At 40.6% G+C, this 20,785-nt stretch overlaps 1 protein-coding gene across 1 annotated transcript in view; it reads right to left on the bottom strand.

The window, feature by feature from the left end:
- Epg5 (ectopic P-granules 5 autophagy tethering factor) overlaps positions 1–20,785 on the bottom strand; it is a 99,563-nt gene that overhangs the window by 41,032 nt on the left and 37,746 nt on the right. Inside the window, exons 15-25 of the mRNA XM_055622529.1 lie at positions 17,901–18,020; positions 16,886–17,145; positions 14,129–14,269; positions 12,879–13,023; positions 12,487–12,684; positions 11,714–11,824; positions 10,447–10,566; positions 8,826–8,992; positions 7,350–7,583; positions 5,712–5,835; positions 3,573–3,717 (exon numbers count right to left, since the gene is read on the bottom strand). Coding sequence (XP_055478504.1) covers positions 3,573–3,717; positions 5,712–5,835; positions 7,350–7,583; positions 8,826–8,992; positions 10,447–10,566; positions 11,714–11,824; positions 12,487–12,684; positions 12,879–13,023; positions 14,129–14,269; positions 16,886–17,145; positions 17,901–18,020 — 1,765 coding nt within the window. The remainder of the gene's footprint in view (positions 1–3,572; positions 3,718–5,711; positions 5,836–7,349; positions 7,584–8,825; positions 8,993–10,446; positions 10,567–11,713; positions 11,825–12,486; positions 12,685–12,878; positions 13,024–14,128; positions 14,270–16,885; positions 17,146–17,900; positions 18,021–20,785) is intronic.

The following is a 20,785-nucleotide window of genomic DNA, read 5'->3' as shown; positions in this document are numbered from 1 at the left end:
ATATGTATATGTATATGTATATGTATATGTATATGTATATGTATATGTATATGTTGCCCCTACAACATATACAGAATTTATAATCTACTGGCTAAAGAGCAAAGGCTTGGGCTGGAGAGATGGCTCGGTGGTTAGGAGGACTGACTGCTCTTCCAGAGAACCTGGGTTCAATTCTCAGCACCCACATGGCAGCTCACAACTGTTTGTAATTCTGGTTCCAGGGGACCTGAAACCCTCACATAGACATACATGCAGGCAGTACACCAATGCAAATAAAAATAAATCATTTTTTAAAAGAAAGAGCAAAGGCTTGTGATATTAAATTACTAGACAGTCTTGCATGACATGCTAGTTTGAACTTACGTTAGTATATGGTCATCAACTGAGCAAATATTTTTAAAGATTTATTTATTTATTATGTATACAGTGTTATGCATGCCAGAAGAGGGCACCAGATTACATTATAGATGGTTGTGAGCCACCATGTGGTTGCTGAGACTTGAACTCAGGACCTCTGGAAGAGCAGCCAGTGCTCTTAACCTCTGAGCCATCTCTACAGGCCTCAGCTGAGCAAATTTAAGCAGCTCTCATCTGGATGATGGCTGGGATCAACCCGGAGGTAGGTAGTTTAATACCACTATCCTGAGAAACTTTACAGAAACAAGTGAGAAAGGAATGGACATTATGGAATAGAGCAGGAAAATATCTAAAATTCACTCAGGTTCTAAGTAAGAAAGATAAAGTGTAAAGAACGAAAATAGTTCATAAAGCCCTGTGAATACACAGCCAGATGGTGAACATGACTCACTCAGAAAATGACTTATAATAAGCAGCTCAGACTACAGAAGAAAAGTGAAGGTGTTGGGGCTGTATGATTCTGCAGTGACCACACGGTCTCAGACTGACTCAAACCGAAATGTTTCTATTCCTAATAGAAAGCTGCATACAAATTCCTACTTCCCTCCATCTTCACCACACTACACACAAACCGATGTAGGTGGGGAATTGAAGAGCATGAAGACCAATGCTTTCACCTCCCAATTCCTTCCAATACTACAGAAAAGAAAGGGGAAGGTCAAGGGAACTTCAAGTCAGCAAACTGTCAACAAAACCTAAGGCACTGCTGTCAATTTCCATTTTGTTCAAGATACAACAGTGAATGTTATATTCTTGTTGAAAAGTAAAAATAAAGTTTCTATCCATGACTTCCATGACAACATCTGTATTACTTGCACCCCAAACAGATGGAATTAGCATTCCAAAAGGGTTAGGTGTGGCACTGAGCTTATAGCTTGCTTTTTTCCTCTAAAACTGTCATTCCTTACATGAAAATTGTAAAGTTTCCATTTGATAAGATTTCTGATATTATAAATTACAACGTAAAGAGAAAAAATAAGGACTCTTTCAAACCCAATATAACTTATCATAAAAGAAAAATAGGATTACATACTATTGTTGTTGTTATTATTATTAATCTGTTGTTTTAGAGACAGGGTCTCACTATGTAGATCAAGCTAGCCTCAAACACATAGCGGTCCGACTATGTGCATCTACCTCCCAAGCATGCACCTCCAAGCCCAGCCAAGGGAATTTTTTCAACAAAAGAGAAAAATAAATTCAGGGCATATTTAATTATAATCACCACTATAGAGCAAAACCGGTGAAAATACTAAAGTCTACAAAACAACAGTCTACAAATTTGAGAAAAATACTAAAGTCTATAAAACAAAGTCTATAAATTTGAGAAAAAGGGCCTGGTGTCACAAGAGCACTGGTCAAATCTTTCCTACAATTTCAACTATATGTTCAATCATTTGACAAATCCTATTTAATTATGTTATCATAATCTTATTTGAGAAAATCTTCAATTTACATAGAAATCCAAGCATATGTCTGGAATTTCAAACTATAACTGTTACTTAGAACTGAGAAATAGGGCACTGAGTGTGAATGAGATCTCTACAGCCAGACGCTGCCACCTCCCAGCTCTGTGACCCCATGTAGACCCCACCTGCTTATTGGAAACAGCATACACTGGGCTGTAGTGACCTGACTTTAGATGAAGAATGCACTTCTCAGGCAGTGTGCGAGAACTACAGATAGAAAACCGCAGAAGCACCGGGGTTTCTAGAGATAGCCTGGTGTGCCTCATTTAGCAAACGTTCACATTAGGAAATAAATATGTTTACAGGCAAACTGAGGGCATGCTTTTGTTCCTTTCCATAGAGGTTTTTGTTTGCTTGCTTGTTTGTTTGTCTGTTTGTTTTTAATGTGCACATTAAATGAAAACAAGGAGAGAAATGTTGCAATTTCAAAAAATGTTGATGGCCTGGATGAAACTGTTCAGCAAAAGAGTGAACTGAAGCCCAGAGAGGGTCTTTTTCTTCCTTTGGGGGGCTCCTTACCTAACTAACAAGTGGCAAAGTTGAAATAAAAGAGTATTCCTGCCTCTCCATTGATCACTTCAATGTTTTATTATACTGTAATCATAATATGTTAGCAACAATTTATAATTTTATTATATGTCCTACAATCTAAAACTACATTCCATAATTAATGCTAAATGTAAACTCAAATACAATTTTCCATGTTTTAAAATTGGGCACATGCAGCAACTCTGTAGGTTAAACAGTCTTTGTGGCCTGGCCTGCAGTGATAACTTAAACACACTGTCTTCCTAGGAAAATGAGCTGCAAGAGACAAGCAACCTCTGAACAAGCACACCTATCACTCCAGCACTCCTGAGGCAAGGCAGGGGCCTATCTGTGAGTTCCTCCTGAGCTACACAGCAAGCTCAGGCCAGCCAGAGCTACATAGTGAGAACAGGTCTCAAAAGAAGAAAAGAAAGGAGAGAGAAAAAAGATAGAGAGGATGAGTGAATCTAAAGCATTTCCATTCCGTGGATAGGGTTCCAGATCCTGAGAGTCATAAGAAAAAACTCAATTTCTGTATATTAAAATTCCAAACCCAAGTTAACCACATTTAAAGTTACACTTTAAAAAAACAGCTTTGTAGTTAAAGTATGTTTTAAAGCATTGCACAAAGCCATAAGCCTGGGCCCTCGCTGTCAACTGCAGATAGATGTGTGGTTAGGTCTGAGCCGACAATCAGTAGCTAGAAAGTCTATGGGCACCTTCTTGAAGCAATTCTTTTAAGGACACTTCCCTTCCAGCTTACTGCAATCTGAGCAAAGAGGATAACGTAAGTGCCACCTTGATTTAGAGACAGATGCCACTTACAGCAAGGCAGCAAGATAACAGAGCAGAGTGCTTGAACACTCCATGAGTCATTAGGGCTGTCCTGCTGCCCTGAGCCACCTGTCTCCAGTCATGCTTATGCATTCAGGGCTTGGGTTCTATCCCTCAGTAGGAGACAGGTAAACACAGAATTCATTTTTCCCCAGCAACTTAAAATGCATTTGTTTGTTTTTTATTTCTATTGATTTTTTTTTTCAAACAGGGAACTCTTAAAGCACAATTCTCATTGGAGGGATAAAGTATGGAAACCTTAACCTTCAATGACTCTGATTCAAACACTCCTTCTTTCAAAGGGATTGATGCCACAGGACTCACCCAGCAAAGGGTCAGTGAAATCCAGCTGTGCTGAAGAGCTGCAGGCCACAGAATGGGACTCAAGCTTGGCCTGTGTCCACAAACCAACTGTCTCCTGGAACTCATGCTGTATGCGCTCCATATTCAAGTACTCCATCCACAGGTCCTAGAGTAGAATAAAGCACTGGAACGTCAGCAGATGAACCTTATGTTCACACATACAAGTATGCACTCACCTCAGTGAGACACTCAGTTACATGAGGGGATCCGCTAGGTCTCCAGCACAGTGTGAACTGCACTGGAATGACCACTAGCAATCTTAACAGCTGCTATAAAACTTTTCGCTTACATACCATGACTAGAAAAAAAACAAAACAAAACAAAAAAAAAAAAAAAAAACACCTGCTAAACAGCCTCACTATGCATATTAATGACACATATATATATATATACACACACGTATAACATATATACATATGCACACACACTACTAGGCTAGTAAATCATGTACATTAGATGACATATAAAGAAAATAGAACATGGTTTAAAGTAAGATTTTAAAATAAATACAGAAGCCAGAGAGATTGCTCAGCAGTTAAGAATACATACTGTTCATGTGCTGAGCTCAGTTCCTAGAACCCATGCTAGACAGCTCACAAGCACCTGTAACTCTAGCCCCAGCGCTCTAAACCTTCTGGCCTCAGTAGGCAGTTGAATGAATGTACACACACCACAGACACAGACACACACACTCACAATTAAAAATAAATTTAAATTTAAAATAATTAAAAATAATAAAATTGAATCTTTAAAATGTTTTAAAAAAAAAAAAAAAGAAGGAAGGAAAGAAAGATACTGAAGCCAGCATGGTACCCCATGCCTACAATATCAGCTCTCAGGAGGCTAAAGCAAGATGATGGCTACAAGGTCAAGGCCTCTGGGCTATATAGTGAGTCACAGTCCACCTGAGCAACAGAACAAGACAATGAACAAATTCATGAATGATAAATTAATCTAGATTAAATTAAGCCAGATTAAATTCATAAAAATTTACAAGAAATACTGGAGACAAAAAAACATGTTAAGCTATACCACAAAATATGTTTTGCTGATCTGTAAAATCAGCAAAAATTAAAATGTAAAAACAGTATGGACAGAACTAGCCAGTTTCTTCAACAGATAAAAGGAAACAAACAAACAAAAAAAAAAAAGAATAAAACTTATAAATTAAAGAAACCCAGTAACCGTTCTCAAAATGTAGGTCCTGATTCAATATGTAAACATAAATAAAAACAAAACCTTCAGAGCTAGGGAAATGGCTTAGCTGTTAAGTAGCACTTGCTCTTGCAGAGGACCTGGGTCTGATTCTCAGCACCCACATGGCAGCTCACAACAATCTGAAATTCCAGTTCCAAGAATCCAACACTCTCTTCTAGCCTGCAAGGCTGCACAGACTTAAATGCAGTCAAAACACTCTTATACAGAAAATAAAAATAAGTCATAAAAATAAAAATAAAAAATCTTAATGGTATTTATAAGACAATTGGAATTAGCAGGCTCTATGTCTGGGTCAAGAGCTCCCAGAACTCAGCCCTGCATGAAAAGATCTGAGAAAGGCCTTCTTTCCTGCTTTCCTGCCTCCTCCCAGGCTAGCTACAGAAACTCAGAAGACTGAGACTCAAAGTTAGGGCTGAGAAAGACTCAAAGACTCTGCTGTATGCCAAAAAGACAACCTATTAGGACACACGGGAACCAGAACCAAGCGGCTCCAGAAGGAAGCCTCTTTGTCACTTCCTGAGCTGACCTGTGACCTATGATGTATGCTGTAGACAGACCTGGAATTCACTCTTCAGGCATCTGATGGCAGAGATGGCTGCTTAAGTACTCAGCTGGTCACAGCTAGAATAAGTAAGAGCACAAAGCTGTGTTCCTCAGGTTACAAAAAGCCCTGGAACAAGCTTGGGGCTTCAGGTGAGGCCATTTCTGAGCTGGAGACTTAAGAAAGAATATCCTGTCAAAAGATTCAGATATGTACTGACAGAGCCCACCAGAATGACCACTCATCCCGTAACAGTGAGCAGTTTTACTATCGGGTGATGACTATGGCCAGGTCAATTTACATTTAGAAATGAAAAAAAACAGGCATTGTCACAGTTTTACCTGCTGATTCTGCATCACTTTTGCTAGCCTGTGAATATCATAATGCTTTGGTAAAGAAGGAATATAGGTATCTCCTTTTTGAAAATTTTCATCTTCTAGCCATAACATATATACATTGAAGAGCCTAAAAGATAAAAACACAATTACATAAAATGTAAAAAGATAGACAAATAAAGTTTCTTATTTACTAAGAACTCTGGCACCACCATGTGAGAGTAAAGAAAGGCTTCCATGAAGAAACGTTGTCTGGCAGCCAATGCCTCTCCTCAGAAACTTGCAGAGGAACACCTCACACATCGTTACCATAGGATTCAGAATTCGCTGAAGCAGAAGGTCTGAGAGGGGCTCTGAGAGCCCTGTCAGTGATGGAGTAAGTGCCTGGAGCAGTGCTTATACCACGGCCCCAGCATCCGAATTCACAGTTTTGCTGTCCTCGTCAATTCAGACAAAGTCAGCCTCAGTGCTTGGAAAATACCAAAAGCTAGTTTCTACCTGACTGCAAGCACTCACTAGCCTAACAGCAATAGCCATGCCAATCTCAAGGAAACCATAAATAAAAACTGCAATCTGTGTACCTTGCTCTCATTAAAAAGGAATATTTTTTTAAAGCTGGGGTTATAAAATAAGTCTTTGTTTTTAAATATATTTTAACAATTTATTTCTGTTGCTTTTTCAAAGAATATATCTATCTACTAGCTGAAATAGCTAGTATCCAAGGCATTGTTCGAACAACAGCATAGAGAAGTACCTGGCACACACAAATGACCAAAAGGCCTCGGGTAGCTCTGGGCAACACAGTGGAAAATCACCTCCTTTATCACCAGGACAGTGTGTCAAGGAACAGAGATACAGACAAGGCTGGTATGTATGTATGTATATGAGTGTGTGTGTGTGTGTGTGTGTGTGTGTGTGTGTGTGTGTGTGTATGACTCAGGAAGATGGATGGCCATTTCCCCAACACTCCACAGAAAGAGAATCGAAGAGAGGGAGAGGGAATATCAAAGACCTAAGATGTTCCAAGAGAAAAACTTCTAATGCTAAGAGCAAGCCCCAAGGGTCCAGGGCCACAGCAAGCCTGAGCCGTGGGTCTACTCACTCACTCACCAAGGTATTCTATGCTTGAGGATAATGCCTAACAGCCATGTTTTATGAGGCCATGCTCTAAGGCAACCTTGAGCACTAAGATTTACAGGCAGAAATCACGCTAACCAACCCTGGCTCATTACAAAGTTCCAAACATTTAGGGACATGCCAATCTGTGCCTGGATGGTAAAGCCCTGGATCTCGTCAAGGATCTCAGAGTTCAAGAGTTTGGTCACCTCTGTCTTTAAACAGCTATTTAAAGGATCTGGTGTTATATGGCTGCTAGGATCAATTTGCTTTGGCTTGCTTCTCTTTTCATGTTAGGAAAAGGGAAGGGTGTCAGCCCTCTGGATTGTTATTCTCAGACTCAAACACTAAAGACAATTACATCCAAACAGTGACCTATTTCCCATGAAAAATGTGTCCAGGTCAATCAGTGTCAAAGCCACCTTCCAAACACAAACTAACAATTTGAGAGTCACACCTGAACTCTGTATCAAAGCTAGCCAACCAGCACAGTGTCTGGCCACAAACAAGAGCGGACAGCCATCTTACCTCACTAGTTCTCTGTGCAGCTCTGGTGAAGTCAGGTAACCAGGGGTGCCCCCGGTAACCAGAGCATGCTGCTCTGGCGTCCCTTCACTGCCCTCTGCTGGAACACGGAGGGCCTTGCTTGCAGCATAGTGGAAGTCTGCCACCTCACTCAGGCGTCGCTTCATGTCTTTCAACAAATTGGTATGCGAGGGACTTCGAAAAAACCTTCTTCCAATACAACCATCCACAGGTAACCTTAAAAAGATGTAAGCAGAGGCTATAACATTTGAGCAGAAAATGCTCCAAGCGGTAAAACACAGCAGTCAAATAGCAAATTACCTTGTTATAGCTCTGAGGTTATTCTAAGAAACCAAAGAGATGGTGTATAGAGTACCCTTCAGCTGGTTCTGTTTCCATAGTTCTAAATACACAGTCAACCACGGTACAAAAGTATCAAACAAAATTCTAGAAATAAGCAATATGTAAGTGTGTGTGTGCACAAGAGTGTGTGTGTGTGTGTCTGTCTGTCTGAGTGCAGGTACACACATGCCATGGCAAAAGTATAGACAGCTTTCAGGAGTTGGCTTTCAGGTAATCAGGCCTGCGCAGCAGGCACTGCTACCCATTGGGCCATCTTGCCAGCCCTAGCAACGTATGTTTTAATCAACTTTTATTACTGATTGATTACTGTTAAACTGAGCTTTTTTTCTAACAGCACATGTACTAAAATAGTATGTTTGTAATGTTTGTCTCTTACTATTTACTGCTGTTTATCTCTACTATGCCTAGCTTATAAACTGAACTTTATCATAGGTATATATGCAGAGTATACAGAGTTTGGCTCTAACTGAGGCTTCAAACAGCTACAGGTCATCTTGGAATGTATCCCTAGGGATAAGGGAAAGCTACCATACAAAAGCAGCTTTAAAAAGAACGAAACACTAAAAAGTCAGGTCACCACCACCACCTGGAAAATAAAGACAGTCTGTTCTTGAACTATAAATCTAACAAAAAATAGAGGTAACCAAAAGTCAGCATCTTTATGTTTCACAGGAGTGAAGGAAAGGGCGTGGAGCTGGGAATTAAGCAGGAGCTGGAGAGCAGGGCTTCATCCCAGCATACAGTCTCAATAGGCCAGACCTTGTTTTTAAGTAAAACCATCAACGTCTCCTTGCACAGCCCCAGGGATACCCTCTTAGATCACTACTCTTCATAAGGTGGCCTTACATAGGCCTCAGAGAGATCACATATGTAGCCTCAGTCTGGAACATCTCTCCCTAAGCACCTCCAGAGGTTCTCTGCTGAACCTTACCCAGTTCCTAGGTGCTGTCCTTAACATTAAGAGAAAGTGGTACAAGACAGCCCAAACTCCATTAAGATCAAGGCTAACAAGTATTGAGCACAGTCCTTGCTGTGTCAGAAGAGAGTGACTCATACTCCACAGCACACACACAGGAATGAGCTGCCAGGAATTCACTACAGTTCTGGGTACCATACCCATATTGTGGTCCTGGGCGATGAAGATACAAGAGGAAAAACTTCTGCCAAATGAGTGGCAGAAGAGGGTGATCAGAAGGCGTGGCCAGAGCCTGGTGGGCCCAACGATAAATCAGCAGTCTCTGCAGGGACGGGACGATGGGCAGCTTCAGCTGGATCTGGGCTTTCTACAAATGAGCATAGTCAAAATCACTTTAAACATTTTGCTTTTACTTTAGTAGAAAAAAGTCTTCAGGACATTTTTACAAGCCCATTGGCTGACATTTTAACCTCTTCAGCAGCAAGACATGGGGCCCAGTTTTCTGTGTGGAGATATTTAGAGCCTAGAACACAAATCTACCTGAAGAGTCATCTAAAACACTGGGATGGAGCACAGCTGACAGCAGTCACTTGGCGTCCTGGGGCCTCTGGGCTCAATGCCAGTACTGCAGTAAGTGTAGACAAAGAAGCAGGAGGGTGGGAACTTCAAGGCCATCTTCACCTGCACTGAAAGCTGGAGGACAGCCTGGGATTACCTGAGACCCTGTGTCTATACCTGAGATCCCGTGTCAAACAAACAACAAAATTCTAAAACTAACCTAATGCCCGTCTCTGAAATTCCTTTACATATAAAATATCATACTATCTTCCCAGTCATGACATGGCTGTGGCATTCCTGACCCCACAGTGGCTATTTGCACAACATTGGTTCCAACAACATACTCTCATGGAGGAAGGAGAGGTTCTATAGGCCCAACCTTCCTTGTGGATGGAGGGGAGAAAGAGAAAAACTTGGGGGTTTGGGTTGTTGTTGTTTTTTACTTCCTTCAGTTGAATAGCCACTGGCAAGGCACTCATGTTCCTGTAAATAAACCTAATTAAACTCACTGGGTCGCTGGGGAGAAAAAAAGGACAGTAAAATGAAAAGGAACCAGCTGAAATGAAGAAGGGACCAGCAGGACAAGAGGGGGATGAGTAATGGGGGGAACATTATCAAAATACAGTAGAGGTGCCTATGAAATGCCATGATAAAATCTATTCCCTAGTATATGCTAGCAAACACAAATAAAATTTTAACTTCATAGAGCAAAGCAGCTGTATGTAAAAAAAAAAAAATGAATTTGTCAAATTTTATCAATCTTAAAAATCTAGGTTTTAATAGGGCTTTTAGGGAGTGAAGAACTCCTTTGGCAGGTTTGAAACCTGAAAACATCTCTGCTATGGCTCCTCCAGTAGATCTTTACATCAAAGCCTTAGCCAGCCTGTTTCATAAACTGATTATCAGCTTTTTAAACAAATTCATTCCAGTCCAGGTTGAGACACAAAACCTCAGAAGCAAGCATCAGAAATCTGATTTTTAACAAGTTTTAAGAAGGGATTCCACATACATTCGGGACACAAAAGCAACAGAAATGCACAGCAACAGCAAGCTACATTTGTTCTAGGAGCACACTCCTCCACGACAGGGAGGGGACCTCAGAAGCCAGCACACCTTCGTGCTACATCGGATTTTAGATGCTGAATGGTAGGTGCACTTTCTGAACATCCACGGAGGAAAGCAAGGAGTTAACATTTACAGTGAGTGGCTCAGCTAAGAGTGTAAGCCACCTCCTGTAACTCAAATGCAGAACTTAGGCAGTACCTTTAGAGCTTGGTCAGGGGTAAAGGCATTTATGACCAATTCGCCTTCAACAACCCTTCGGAGCTGAGAGTCCTCTTCAAAGATGGATTCCATGTTCAACACAGTCCATGCAAACCAAACCTACACATCAAACAAAGGGGAAGTAAAGAAGCCACTAATTCCAACTGATGAACAGATCCTGCTCACAAGCTTAAATCTTTTCTAGGGTGAAGTTATGGTATATATGATACAGCATTTGCTTAGCATGTGCAAATGGTCTATAGCACTGCAAAACATACACATACAAATCCCAAGAAACAAATATTAAGCTTTGGAACTTCCTATGTACTTAATATGTGTCTATGTTCTTGCACACAATTAGACAAAACAAGTAACTGAAAAGTGCTAAATTCTTCTCTGGCAGTGGTTCTTAACCTTCCTAATGCTTGTGACCCTTTAATATAACAGTTCCTCATGCTGTGATGACCTTCTGACCATAAAATTATTTTTGTTAGCTGGGCATGGTGGCACACACCTTTAAACCCAGCACATGGGGAGGCAGAGGTAGGTGGACTGCTGTGAGTTCAAGGCCAGCCTGGTCTACAAAGTGAGCCCAAGACAGTCAAGCCTACAGAGAAACCTGTCTTGAAAATACCAAAAAAATTATTTTCATTGCTACATCATAACTGTAATTTTGCTACTGCTATGAATCATAATGTAAATATGTGTGTGCTCCGGTCGTCTTAGATAGCACCTGTGGAAGGGTCATTTGACCCCCTAAGTAGTCGCAACCCAAGATGGAGGAACCACTGTTCTCGGGGGAAAATGATGAGGACTGCATTTGGGGTTAGAGTGCTGTACTGCAGAGGACGTGTGAGCAGGCATCAGTGAGGACCAGCTAATAAACTGAAAAATATTACTGTGCTTAAGGATGAAACAAATGTGACCTTATGCTGCCTAAGGTCGGTAATAATGAAACTTCTGCTGCTGCCACTACTGACAACAGCAAGGCCAAAGCATAGTGAGTACTGCTAAGGTCTGTTCTGACTGCTTCACATACAGGTTCAATTATGTTCTCAACTGACACTGAGGAAACTGACAACAGAGAAATAAGCAAGCAGCCCAAGGCGCAGAGCCAGAAAATGGCAAAATCACGCCAAAGCCTGGGCCACCTACTCCTAACACTCACTCTTGCTTTCTCTCCACTCAGCCCCTGAGCTAACCTCAGTAAGGATGATAACAAAATTAAAATTCACAAAGATCAAAATGGTTCTTAGTAGCATCATACCTGTGTGGACATGGACAAGCCCTCCACGAAGGAAGGAGTGATGTTGCCGGCCACAATCCAGCTCACCAAAGAGGAGAGCAGACTCCGGTCACAGTGGTAACCCAAAGCATTCTGCATCAGGGAAGAGAACAGAACCAAGAGTCTTTGAAAGAGTCTCTGATGCCTCCAAGGGTGTCAGCAGTTACCTCTATAATGGAAGATTCCAACAAGACAGATTTCATGGTGTGGCTGAATTCAGTTTCAAGTACTTTATTCAGAATTTTGTTTCTATGTTCATTGGGGACTTCACCTGTGGTTTTCTTTCATCATCCCCTTAACTGCTTTTGGTGTCAAGGTAACACCAGCTCACAGAGTAAGTTTGTTAATATTCCTCCTGATTTTGTGGACTAGTCTGAAGGGTGTTACAGTTAGTTCTTCTTTAAAAATCTGGTGGAATTCATCAAAGTCCATGATTTACATGTATGAAAATAGTACCTTGACTGTCATGACAATGTATACATACTAATCGAAAAAATATTTCAAGAATGGACTGTCTGCAGCAGTCCCAGGGTGCATCACAGGGACATGGATTGTTCTCTCTAGGCCCTCGGCTTACTTCTCTATGTCTTCCCTGGGATCTGTGCTAGTGGACTATGACTAGTGAGGTAAGACAACATTAAGGTGTGATTCATATAAAAAAAGGGCTGCCACAGATTATTACCAGGAATTGTTTATTTAGGAGACCCTTTTAGCATCTAGCATCTCACCAGTGGCTGAGATTCTCTTACAGTTACCTTGTGCTGTTGGTAGAGCAATTTCTGCACACAATCCTCCTGCATCAGATGAAAAGCTGCTTTACACAAGTGGTCCATGAGGAAGAGGATGGGCTGCTCTCGGAACCACAGGTGCTGGCTTATGAGAGCCTGGACCCAGAATTCCAGCACAGCCACGGGGCCTACTTCATTAGGCTGAGTGCTTAAGCATATGTGTGCCTGTGAAGAAGCAACTCTGTGATGTACAAGGTTAACAACCACCCTCCCTCCCACTGTTAAAACATTACAAATGTATCCACTCCCATGTAAGCCCCACCCTACCAGCCTTCCTGTGCCAGGAGACTGGAGTACCCAGATCTCACCGCCACAAGTTCTGTGAGAAGAGTACATAAGGGATTTATATGGGCCCTGACCTGGATCATGCTGTTGAGAAGCTTCACATTGTCCCCATGGCTGGTTCCTGTCAGATGCTGTGCCACCTTGTGGGTGACCTGCTGGGTGACCCCCTGAGGAACACCACTGTCCAAGTGGAGGAAGAGGAGCAGGCTGGACAAAAACCTGTGGAGCACAAAGGACCTCACACCTTACCTTCCATTCAGGCAGAACTGCAGCATTCTGGGTGGGGTTTTGTCTGCTAGCTTTTCCTCTGGATGTTTTGAGACAGGGTCTCAAGGACCCTAGCTAGTCTCTAACTTGTTATGTTATGTTGAAACTGCCCTTGAATACCACACCTCCCCAAATGCTGGGATTACAGGCATGGACCACCACAGCAGACTCTGAGCAAAGGATAGATGAGGAGTGTGCTAGGTAAGAGCTCTGCCCACAGCTCTTTTCATTTCAACAGACAATTACTTATGAGGAAAGAGAAAAATGTTAAAGTGATTCCAGTTTTAGAAAACAGTGCTACTTAGGGATTCTGATAAATTTTCAAAGACTTCAGAAAAATAAATTCTTTGTATTTAATGTGTGTTAAAAGGAATTATATCTCTCTACTGCACTGTAATGAACAAATCCAAATCACATAAATACAGAGAAGTTAAAAGGAACTGGAAGAAAATACCCTGAGATATCAATATCCTCCTCTATATCCTTCACCTCTAAGCAGGAATGTTTCCAAGTTATTTGGTTCCCAAACTAAATATGCAGGATGCTAATTTTAATTTTTTAAAAGTATCTCAACTCTAACACTTTCTACTAAGGTCAAATCTCCAAGACTGTGGGAATGCATATTTAATTAGCTATCTCAGGTATATCTCATCAGCAAGTAACTCTGAGAAATACTGAATCAAAAGCATTGTATAAGAAAAGTGATACTCCCAGCACTCAGAGAGGCAGAGGCAGGCAGATTGTTCGAGGCCAGACTGGTCTACAAAATAAGGCCAGGACAGCCAAGACTACACAGTGAAACCCTGTCTCAAAAAGCAAAAAAAAAAAAAAAAAAAACAATCGATTAAACTGAAAAAAAGCAGTTTAAAAAATACAGTTCAAATGTATTGGAAAATAACACATGTATTTATAAACTGGGGAAAACAAAACAAACAAGCAAACAAACAAAAAAACAACCAACCAAAGAAACAAAATACTATTGAAATACCATTCCCTTTTAATTTACTCTAGACCAGAAAATACTGGCTGGGCGTTTCTGTCAGTAGAATATACTCACTGCTCATTCTTCAGAAGGTAATACTGGCATGGGTAGAACACAGGTAGAACCTTATCTAAGACATGGACCACTGCTCTCAAATGCCTTGATTGGACCAGAATTCCCAACAGCGGGATGCCTTCTGCACAGAACTTCTCAATGCTACAGGAAAGGAAAGGGGAATGTGAGCACTAAGTACCTCATTAATAAAATTTTAATCCTCCAATGAAATACAAGCTTACAATACCTGGATCATCTCAGTTATCCAAACTTTTTTATGAATAACCTACACAAAGAAATACTAGATTCATAACTTAAAAACACAGAGTTCTTAAAATGTCATCTATATTTTCATCTCCTTAAACAGGAGAGTTGAGAGCACTGCTCAAATTACACGACGTCCCAGGGACAAGATGAGAAGCCAAAGTACCCCCTACTCAAGTACCCCAGAAGCTACTGCAGCAAAGGAACGCTTAGACTGTGAGCTCACACTGTCACCTAGAGTGCAGTGTGTCCACAGATTTTCTTCTCCTCTGGAACAGTTCATTATAAATGTTACTGAAGGACAATAAACAATAGTTATTTTGTTTCTTTTATTGGTTGTTTTTTGTTTGTAGAAGTACATGTATCATTTTCCAACTCATTTGAACTATATTTTGTATCTTCTCACTTTACTGCTTCTTTTTAGTTTAACTGACCTAAAAGATTTATTTTTAGTTTCAATTTGAAATATAATTACTTATTTGGATAAATATAAAAAATAAAAGTTGATCTATATAAAAATAAAACTTCTCAATCCTCCAAATGCAAAATACTATTGCAGAAGACTTAAGTTAGAGGAAATATATTCAATGGAAATCTTAAAGCACCATTTTCAAATAATACACATGCCCAGCAATCAGGAGGCAGGGGCAGGCAGATTTCTATGAATTCAAAGCTAGCCTGGTCTAAACTGCTTGGTCCAGGCAGCCAAGGCTACACATCGTGAGACCCTGTCTCAAAAAAACCAAAACCAAAATAATAATAATAAACATGACAGTCAAGAGCAACATGAAAAAAAAACATTTCTGCTATAATTATACTCAGTGAAAAATGTAATTGTATTCTAATGATTATAACTAATAGAAAAGATATGTTAGATAAAGAAGAAAAACTCAGAGATGACATTACATCAGATTGGTCATGGAATAGGAGCAGTAGAAGCAAGGGACTTTTTCCTATTTTTCTTTATTCTGTGCTTTCCCTATATTACTTTAACTCTAAGAGAGAGAAAAGAATAACCAAAAAAAAAAAAAAGAAACTCCAAAAAATAAAAGTTAATAGTGCAAAGGCAGCTGGGCATAGTGGTACACGCCTGAAATCCCAGCACTCAGGGAAGCAGAGGCAAGCAGATCTCTGTGAGTTTGAGGCCAGCCTGGTCTACAAATCGAGTCCAGGACAGCCAAGGCTACATAGGGAAACCCTGTCTCAAAAAAACAAACAAACAAAAAGTGCAAAGGCTGCCATGTAGAAAGTACTTATAATAGTAATAACAAAAATAGAAACCTATATATATATATATATATATATATATATATATGTATTTTATAGCCTATGTAAATAAAACCCCTAAGAAGAAAGAAAAAAGAAAAAATATTGAACAGAATAAAGGACTGGAATGATTAAGAGATGTATTTCTCTTCCAGAATGACAATTCCTAACAGCCATCTCAGGCCTATAACTCTGGTTCCAAGGGATCCACAGACTCTGGCCTACACAGGTTCTACATATATTATGATGTGCGCACACACATACACACACACACACAATTTTTCAAAACAATATAAATCTTAAGAAATATATTTTAAAAACAATTCTTAGCATGGCAACGATTCTGGGTGACTTTCTATTGTTCCTTGTACTCTCCATAATGTTACAGTTGTCTACTCTACTCCCAAGCCCCAGCCCAGACTGTTTTGAGTTACTTCTATTCAATCCATAGACTGTAGCTATGGAACCAATTCCAAAGGAAAACATTTATTCTCCCTTTCACTCCCATCAGTAATCAGTATGTACAGAAAGAACTCAGCAATGAATAAGAACTGTAGTCATGGAATAGATACAGCAACTAGAAAAAAACATGAAACAACTTTGGAAGACTATGGTTAAAGAATCAAAAAGCCAGACACTGTTCTGAGGATGTAATGAGTACTGTGAGTAACTTAAGCTTCATAAAACCAGTCAATACAATCATCTCTATCCATCTTAGAGGTGAGGAACCCAGGGTTTGGGGAACTATGTAACAAGTACAACCCTAAAGGCCTAAATAACCACTCGTCCTTCTGGAACATTCTATATCAACCACCCTCTCTTACCTACTTTCAATTTGTTCTACCACCCATCCAATCACCTCTGTTCAGCTTCAGTAAAGAGTATGTCCTCTTTCCCCCAGCTCACCTCCTCCCCACCAAGTGTGCCTTCCTGCATTCTTTCATTCAATCACATTTATTGAGTATCTGTTGAGTACAAGTCTGTAGACACACAAAGGAATAAGAAGAGTCCCCACCTTCTACAAGGAAGCTTTAGATGAGTTATAACTACATATTTGTTTTGGCAAATGAACAGGAATGAATTTGGGTATTACTGTCCCTTTATAAACTATTCAACAAGGCTCATTATTTGACCCTAATTAACCCCCCCCCACAGGTTTAATGAAGGCCTCATGAGTGGGATATGAAAAGATGAGATTCTCCTAGCACTCGTACAAACAAGCTACCCTGGAGGCTCAGCAAACAGTACCTGTGGCCAACAGCTGTCACAGCTAAGGCAAGATAGCAGCCAATGGGCATGCCTGATTTCACAGCCTTCAAGAGAGGGTGAAACATGGGTGATTCTGTCATGTCAGGTACCGTGCTGGAGAAGGGAACAACTGGACAGTTCTGCTGTTTTCCAAAATCATTTTTGTGTAATTTTAACCTCAAGATCAAATTCCAGGCCCATTGATTAAATGAGGTCTCAGGAGTCTCTCCATATCGAACAATACTGGCCAGATATGAAACCTAAAACAATCATTCATTTTAAATGTTAGTCATATACAAATTAAACCAGTAACGTCATCTACCCCCTCTCTTTGTGATCGATAATGCTCTGGGAAGAGAGTGCACTACTTACTGCCCTTCAATTGGTGTTTGCTGTACTGTATTAAAGCAATGTTCCACAGACATCTCCCCACTCCATTACTTGCTTTGTGAACTCCATCTCAGCACAAGCAGAATAATATAGAGGTTGATACTCAAGACCGCTGTGCTATACCTTCATTCTATCAGAGTTGGGAGCCTTATTGATATCATTTGCTTATTTCTTGGTAAAAAAGCTAATATCAAGCCACCAATAATTTAACTACCAATCTGCAAAGATTTTTCAAATGTCACTCAGTTCTCCTGAGTTGTACAGGAGTGCCAACATATCTCTATAACTCAAGCCAAATTCTGACACACTAATGGTGACACAAGATTATTTTTGCTATGTGTGGTTGGGCAGGTCTTTAATCCCAGAAATCAGGAGGCAGATCCAGGCAGCAGATCTCTATGACTTAGAGACCAGGCTGGGCTAAATAGTGAGTTTCAGGACAGCAAGGGGTACATAGTGAGACCATATCTCCAAAAGAAAAGACAACTTTTAAAGAAAAAATATTTAAAAACTATGATAATTAAATTTAGTATTATGAATTGTCCAAAAAAATCAAAACTATAATTTTATCTTCCCAGGCAATTTTTAAATTAAGATTTATGTTCTCAGAACACAAGAAGAGTACCTGTTTCATACTTTCAGAAATCAGCCCCGCATAAGGCTTCTGTGCTAGATACTTCTGATAAGCCTCAAGAACTAGCAATGCCACTTCAGTGTGAAATGCCTGGTCCAAATGAAGGGTACCCTTTTGAAAAAACAAACAAAAATCACAACTATAATATACCATCCTTATTAAGTAGATAGTTTTTTAAACAACAACAAATGCAGAACAGTAAAACAGGGCATTGGATTCAAAAGATAAATGTTTTATCTCCTTAAAGTGAAATTATGAAATGACAACAGGGAGGGACCCTCGAATCTAAAGAACAAGATACTGCACCAAGACTGAACCGCAATCATCCCCAAGCTCCCAAACAAGTATCTTTAAACAGAGCTGCACGGCCCATCCTAGAACCTCTTTAAAGAGCCTAGATTACAGGCTAAGAGCAACACCACCTGTCATAAAGATGCTTATTATTAAGCACACAGGAGAATATTTAGTACATCAAGTCTACATTCTTGTTTGTTGTTTCATCATCGAAGAAAGTACTACACTCAAAAACATGGGTCAATACTGACTTTCAAGCCTAAGGTGACCTATAGTATTTCCAAATAGCCATCTCTGCAGTTTTCAAAGACTCCATTCTTTTAGGAGGGAGCAGACACTCAGGGGTATCTACATGCAGACATCTGGGAAATGGGAGGCTAAAGTGTTCCATTTGCAGGCTGGAAAATGTGAAGTTGGAGAAACAGCCCTGTGGCTCTCACCCACAGCTCTTCAGTGAGAGAAGGCCCAGAGGAACCCCAAGAAGCAGAAACACCCCATGAGAAAGGTTCTCTGGACTCAGTCTCCCCATCTGTGGAACACCATTCCATGAGTGCAAACCACACAAGACAACCACCAGCATTAAGTGATTTGCTCAAAACAAAAGATGCCTGACAGTTGTAGAGAGCTAATTTCTCCCCGCTCTCTGCCAAATGCTTGTATTCTGATCAATAAATAACCTAATAAATAAGACCCAGGTAAAGAGGTGGGAAACTATACCAGTCAAAATCACTAGCGTGCCTCCTAAGAGACTTGACAAATAGCAAACCCTTAATAATACCTATTAATAATTCTAAAGGGAGGAACTAAATTCAACAGCTTCTCTATCTCTCTGAAATAACTCCACGGGGAAGGCCTACAGATGGGCAGCTGATGCTCAGAGTTTAGGAAGCTTGTTCAGAGTCACACTGTCAGAAGATTATAGACCTGGGATCAGAGCAAAGTCAAACTCATATATAAGGTAGACTGTAAAAAAACAACTATGAAGATGACATACAGGACAGACTGCAGAGAGACCTGGGGCAGCACATAGAATCAGAAGGAAACTAAGAAGCCAGAGATAAAACAGCAACAGCACATTGAAATGAGTTAAGGATAAAGGGAAGATTTTCTTTTCTTTTTTTTTTTCTGTGTGCACACATGTGAAGGCCCCTGGTCAGCAAGTTCCATGGTGGATCCACCTGTGTGCACCTCTCCTGTGCTGACATGACAGCACCTGCTGCCAAAGCTAAACTTGGGTCCCCATGCTTTTGCAGCAAGCACTTCACCAACTCTCAACTCTAGGCAATGGAAGATGTATCTTAACGTAGAACACCTGCATTAGAAGATGCTCACCACACAAAACAGAATTAAAGAAAAGATACTTTGGGGAATATAGCTTAGTGGGTAGAGTGCCTTCCAGGCATGTACAAAGTCCTAGGTTCAATTCCCACCGGAGGAGAGGGAGGAAGAGGGAAGCCTAAACTCTAACAGAGCCGAGAGAAGTTCCAGGCCAGCAGGTGGCACAAAGAGACGTTACTGCTTTAAGAAAATGCTCCATAAGGACATTTGCTCAACCATGTTTATAGCGGCCTTATTTGTAATAGCCGGAAGCTGGAAACAGCCCAGATGCCCCTCAGTGGAGGAATGGATGCACAAATTGTGGTATATCTACACAATGGAATATTACTCAGCAATAAAAAACAAGGAAATCATGAAATTTGCAGGTAAATGGTGGGATCTGGAAAAGATCATCCTGAGTGAGCTATCCCAGAAGCAGAAAGACACACAGGGTATATACTCACTCATATAGACATATAATATAGGATAAACCTACTAAAATCTGTACACCTAAAGAAACTAATCAAGAGGGAGGACTCTTGCTAAAATGCTCAATTCCTATCCAGAAAGGCAAAGAGGATGGACATCAGAAGAAGGAGAAAAGAGGGAACAAGTCAGGAGCCTGACACAGAGGACCTCTGAAAAGCTCTGCCCTACAGACTATCAATGTAGATGCCGAGACTTATGGGCAACCTTTGGGCAGAGTGCAGGAAATCTTAGGAAAGAAGTGGGAAACAGTAAGATCTGGAGAGGACAGGAACTCCACAAGGAGAGCAACAGAACCAAAAAAATCTGAGCATAGGGGTCTTTCCTGAGACTGCTATTACAACCAAGGACAATGCATGGAGATAACCTAAGACCCCTGCACACATATAGCCCATGGCAGTTCAGTATCCAAGTGGGTTCCATTGTGATAGGAACAGGGACTGTCTCTGACAGTCTGATTGGCCTGCTCTTTAATTACTTCCCCCTGAGGGGGAAGCAGCATTACCAGGCCACCGAAGAGGACAAGGCAGCCACTCCTGATGAGACCTAATTGACTAGAATCAGAAGGAAGGAAAAGAAGTCCTCCCCTATCAGTGGACTTGGGGAGGGTATGCATGCAAAGGGTGGAGGAAGGGAGAGATTGGGACAGGAGGAGGGAGGGAACCTCGAGGGGGATACAAAGTGAGTAAAGTATAATTAATAAAGGAAAAAAAATAATTAAAAAAAAAGAAGGAAAGAAAGAAAGAAAGAAAGAAAGAAAGAAAGAAAGAAAGAAAGAA

The sequence above is a fragment of the Psammomys obesus genome, unplaced genomic scaffold (genome assembly GCF_907164565.1).
Source record: "Psammomys obesus unplaced genomic scaffold, mPsaObe1.curated_primary_1811, whole genome shotgun sequence".
NCBI lineage: Eukaryota > Metazoa > Chordata > Mammalia > Rodentia > Muridae > Psammomys > Psammomys obesus.
The sequence above is the reverse complement of the archived record's forward strand: the minus strand, read 5'-3'. Positions and strand labels throughout refer to the sequence as shown.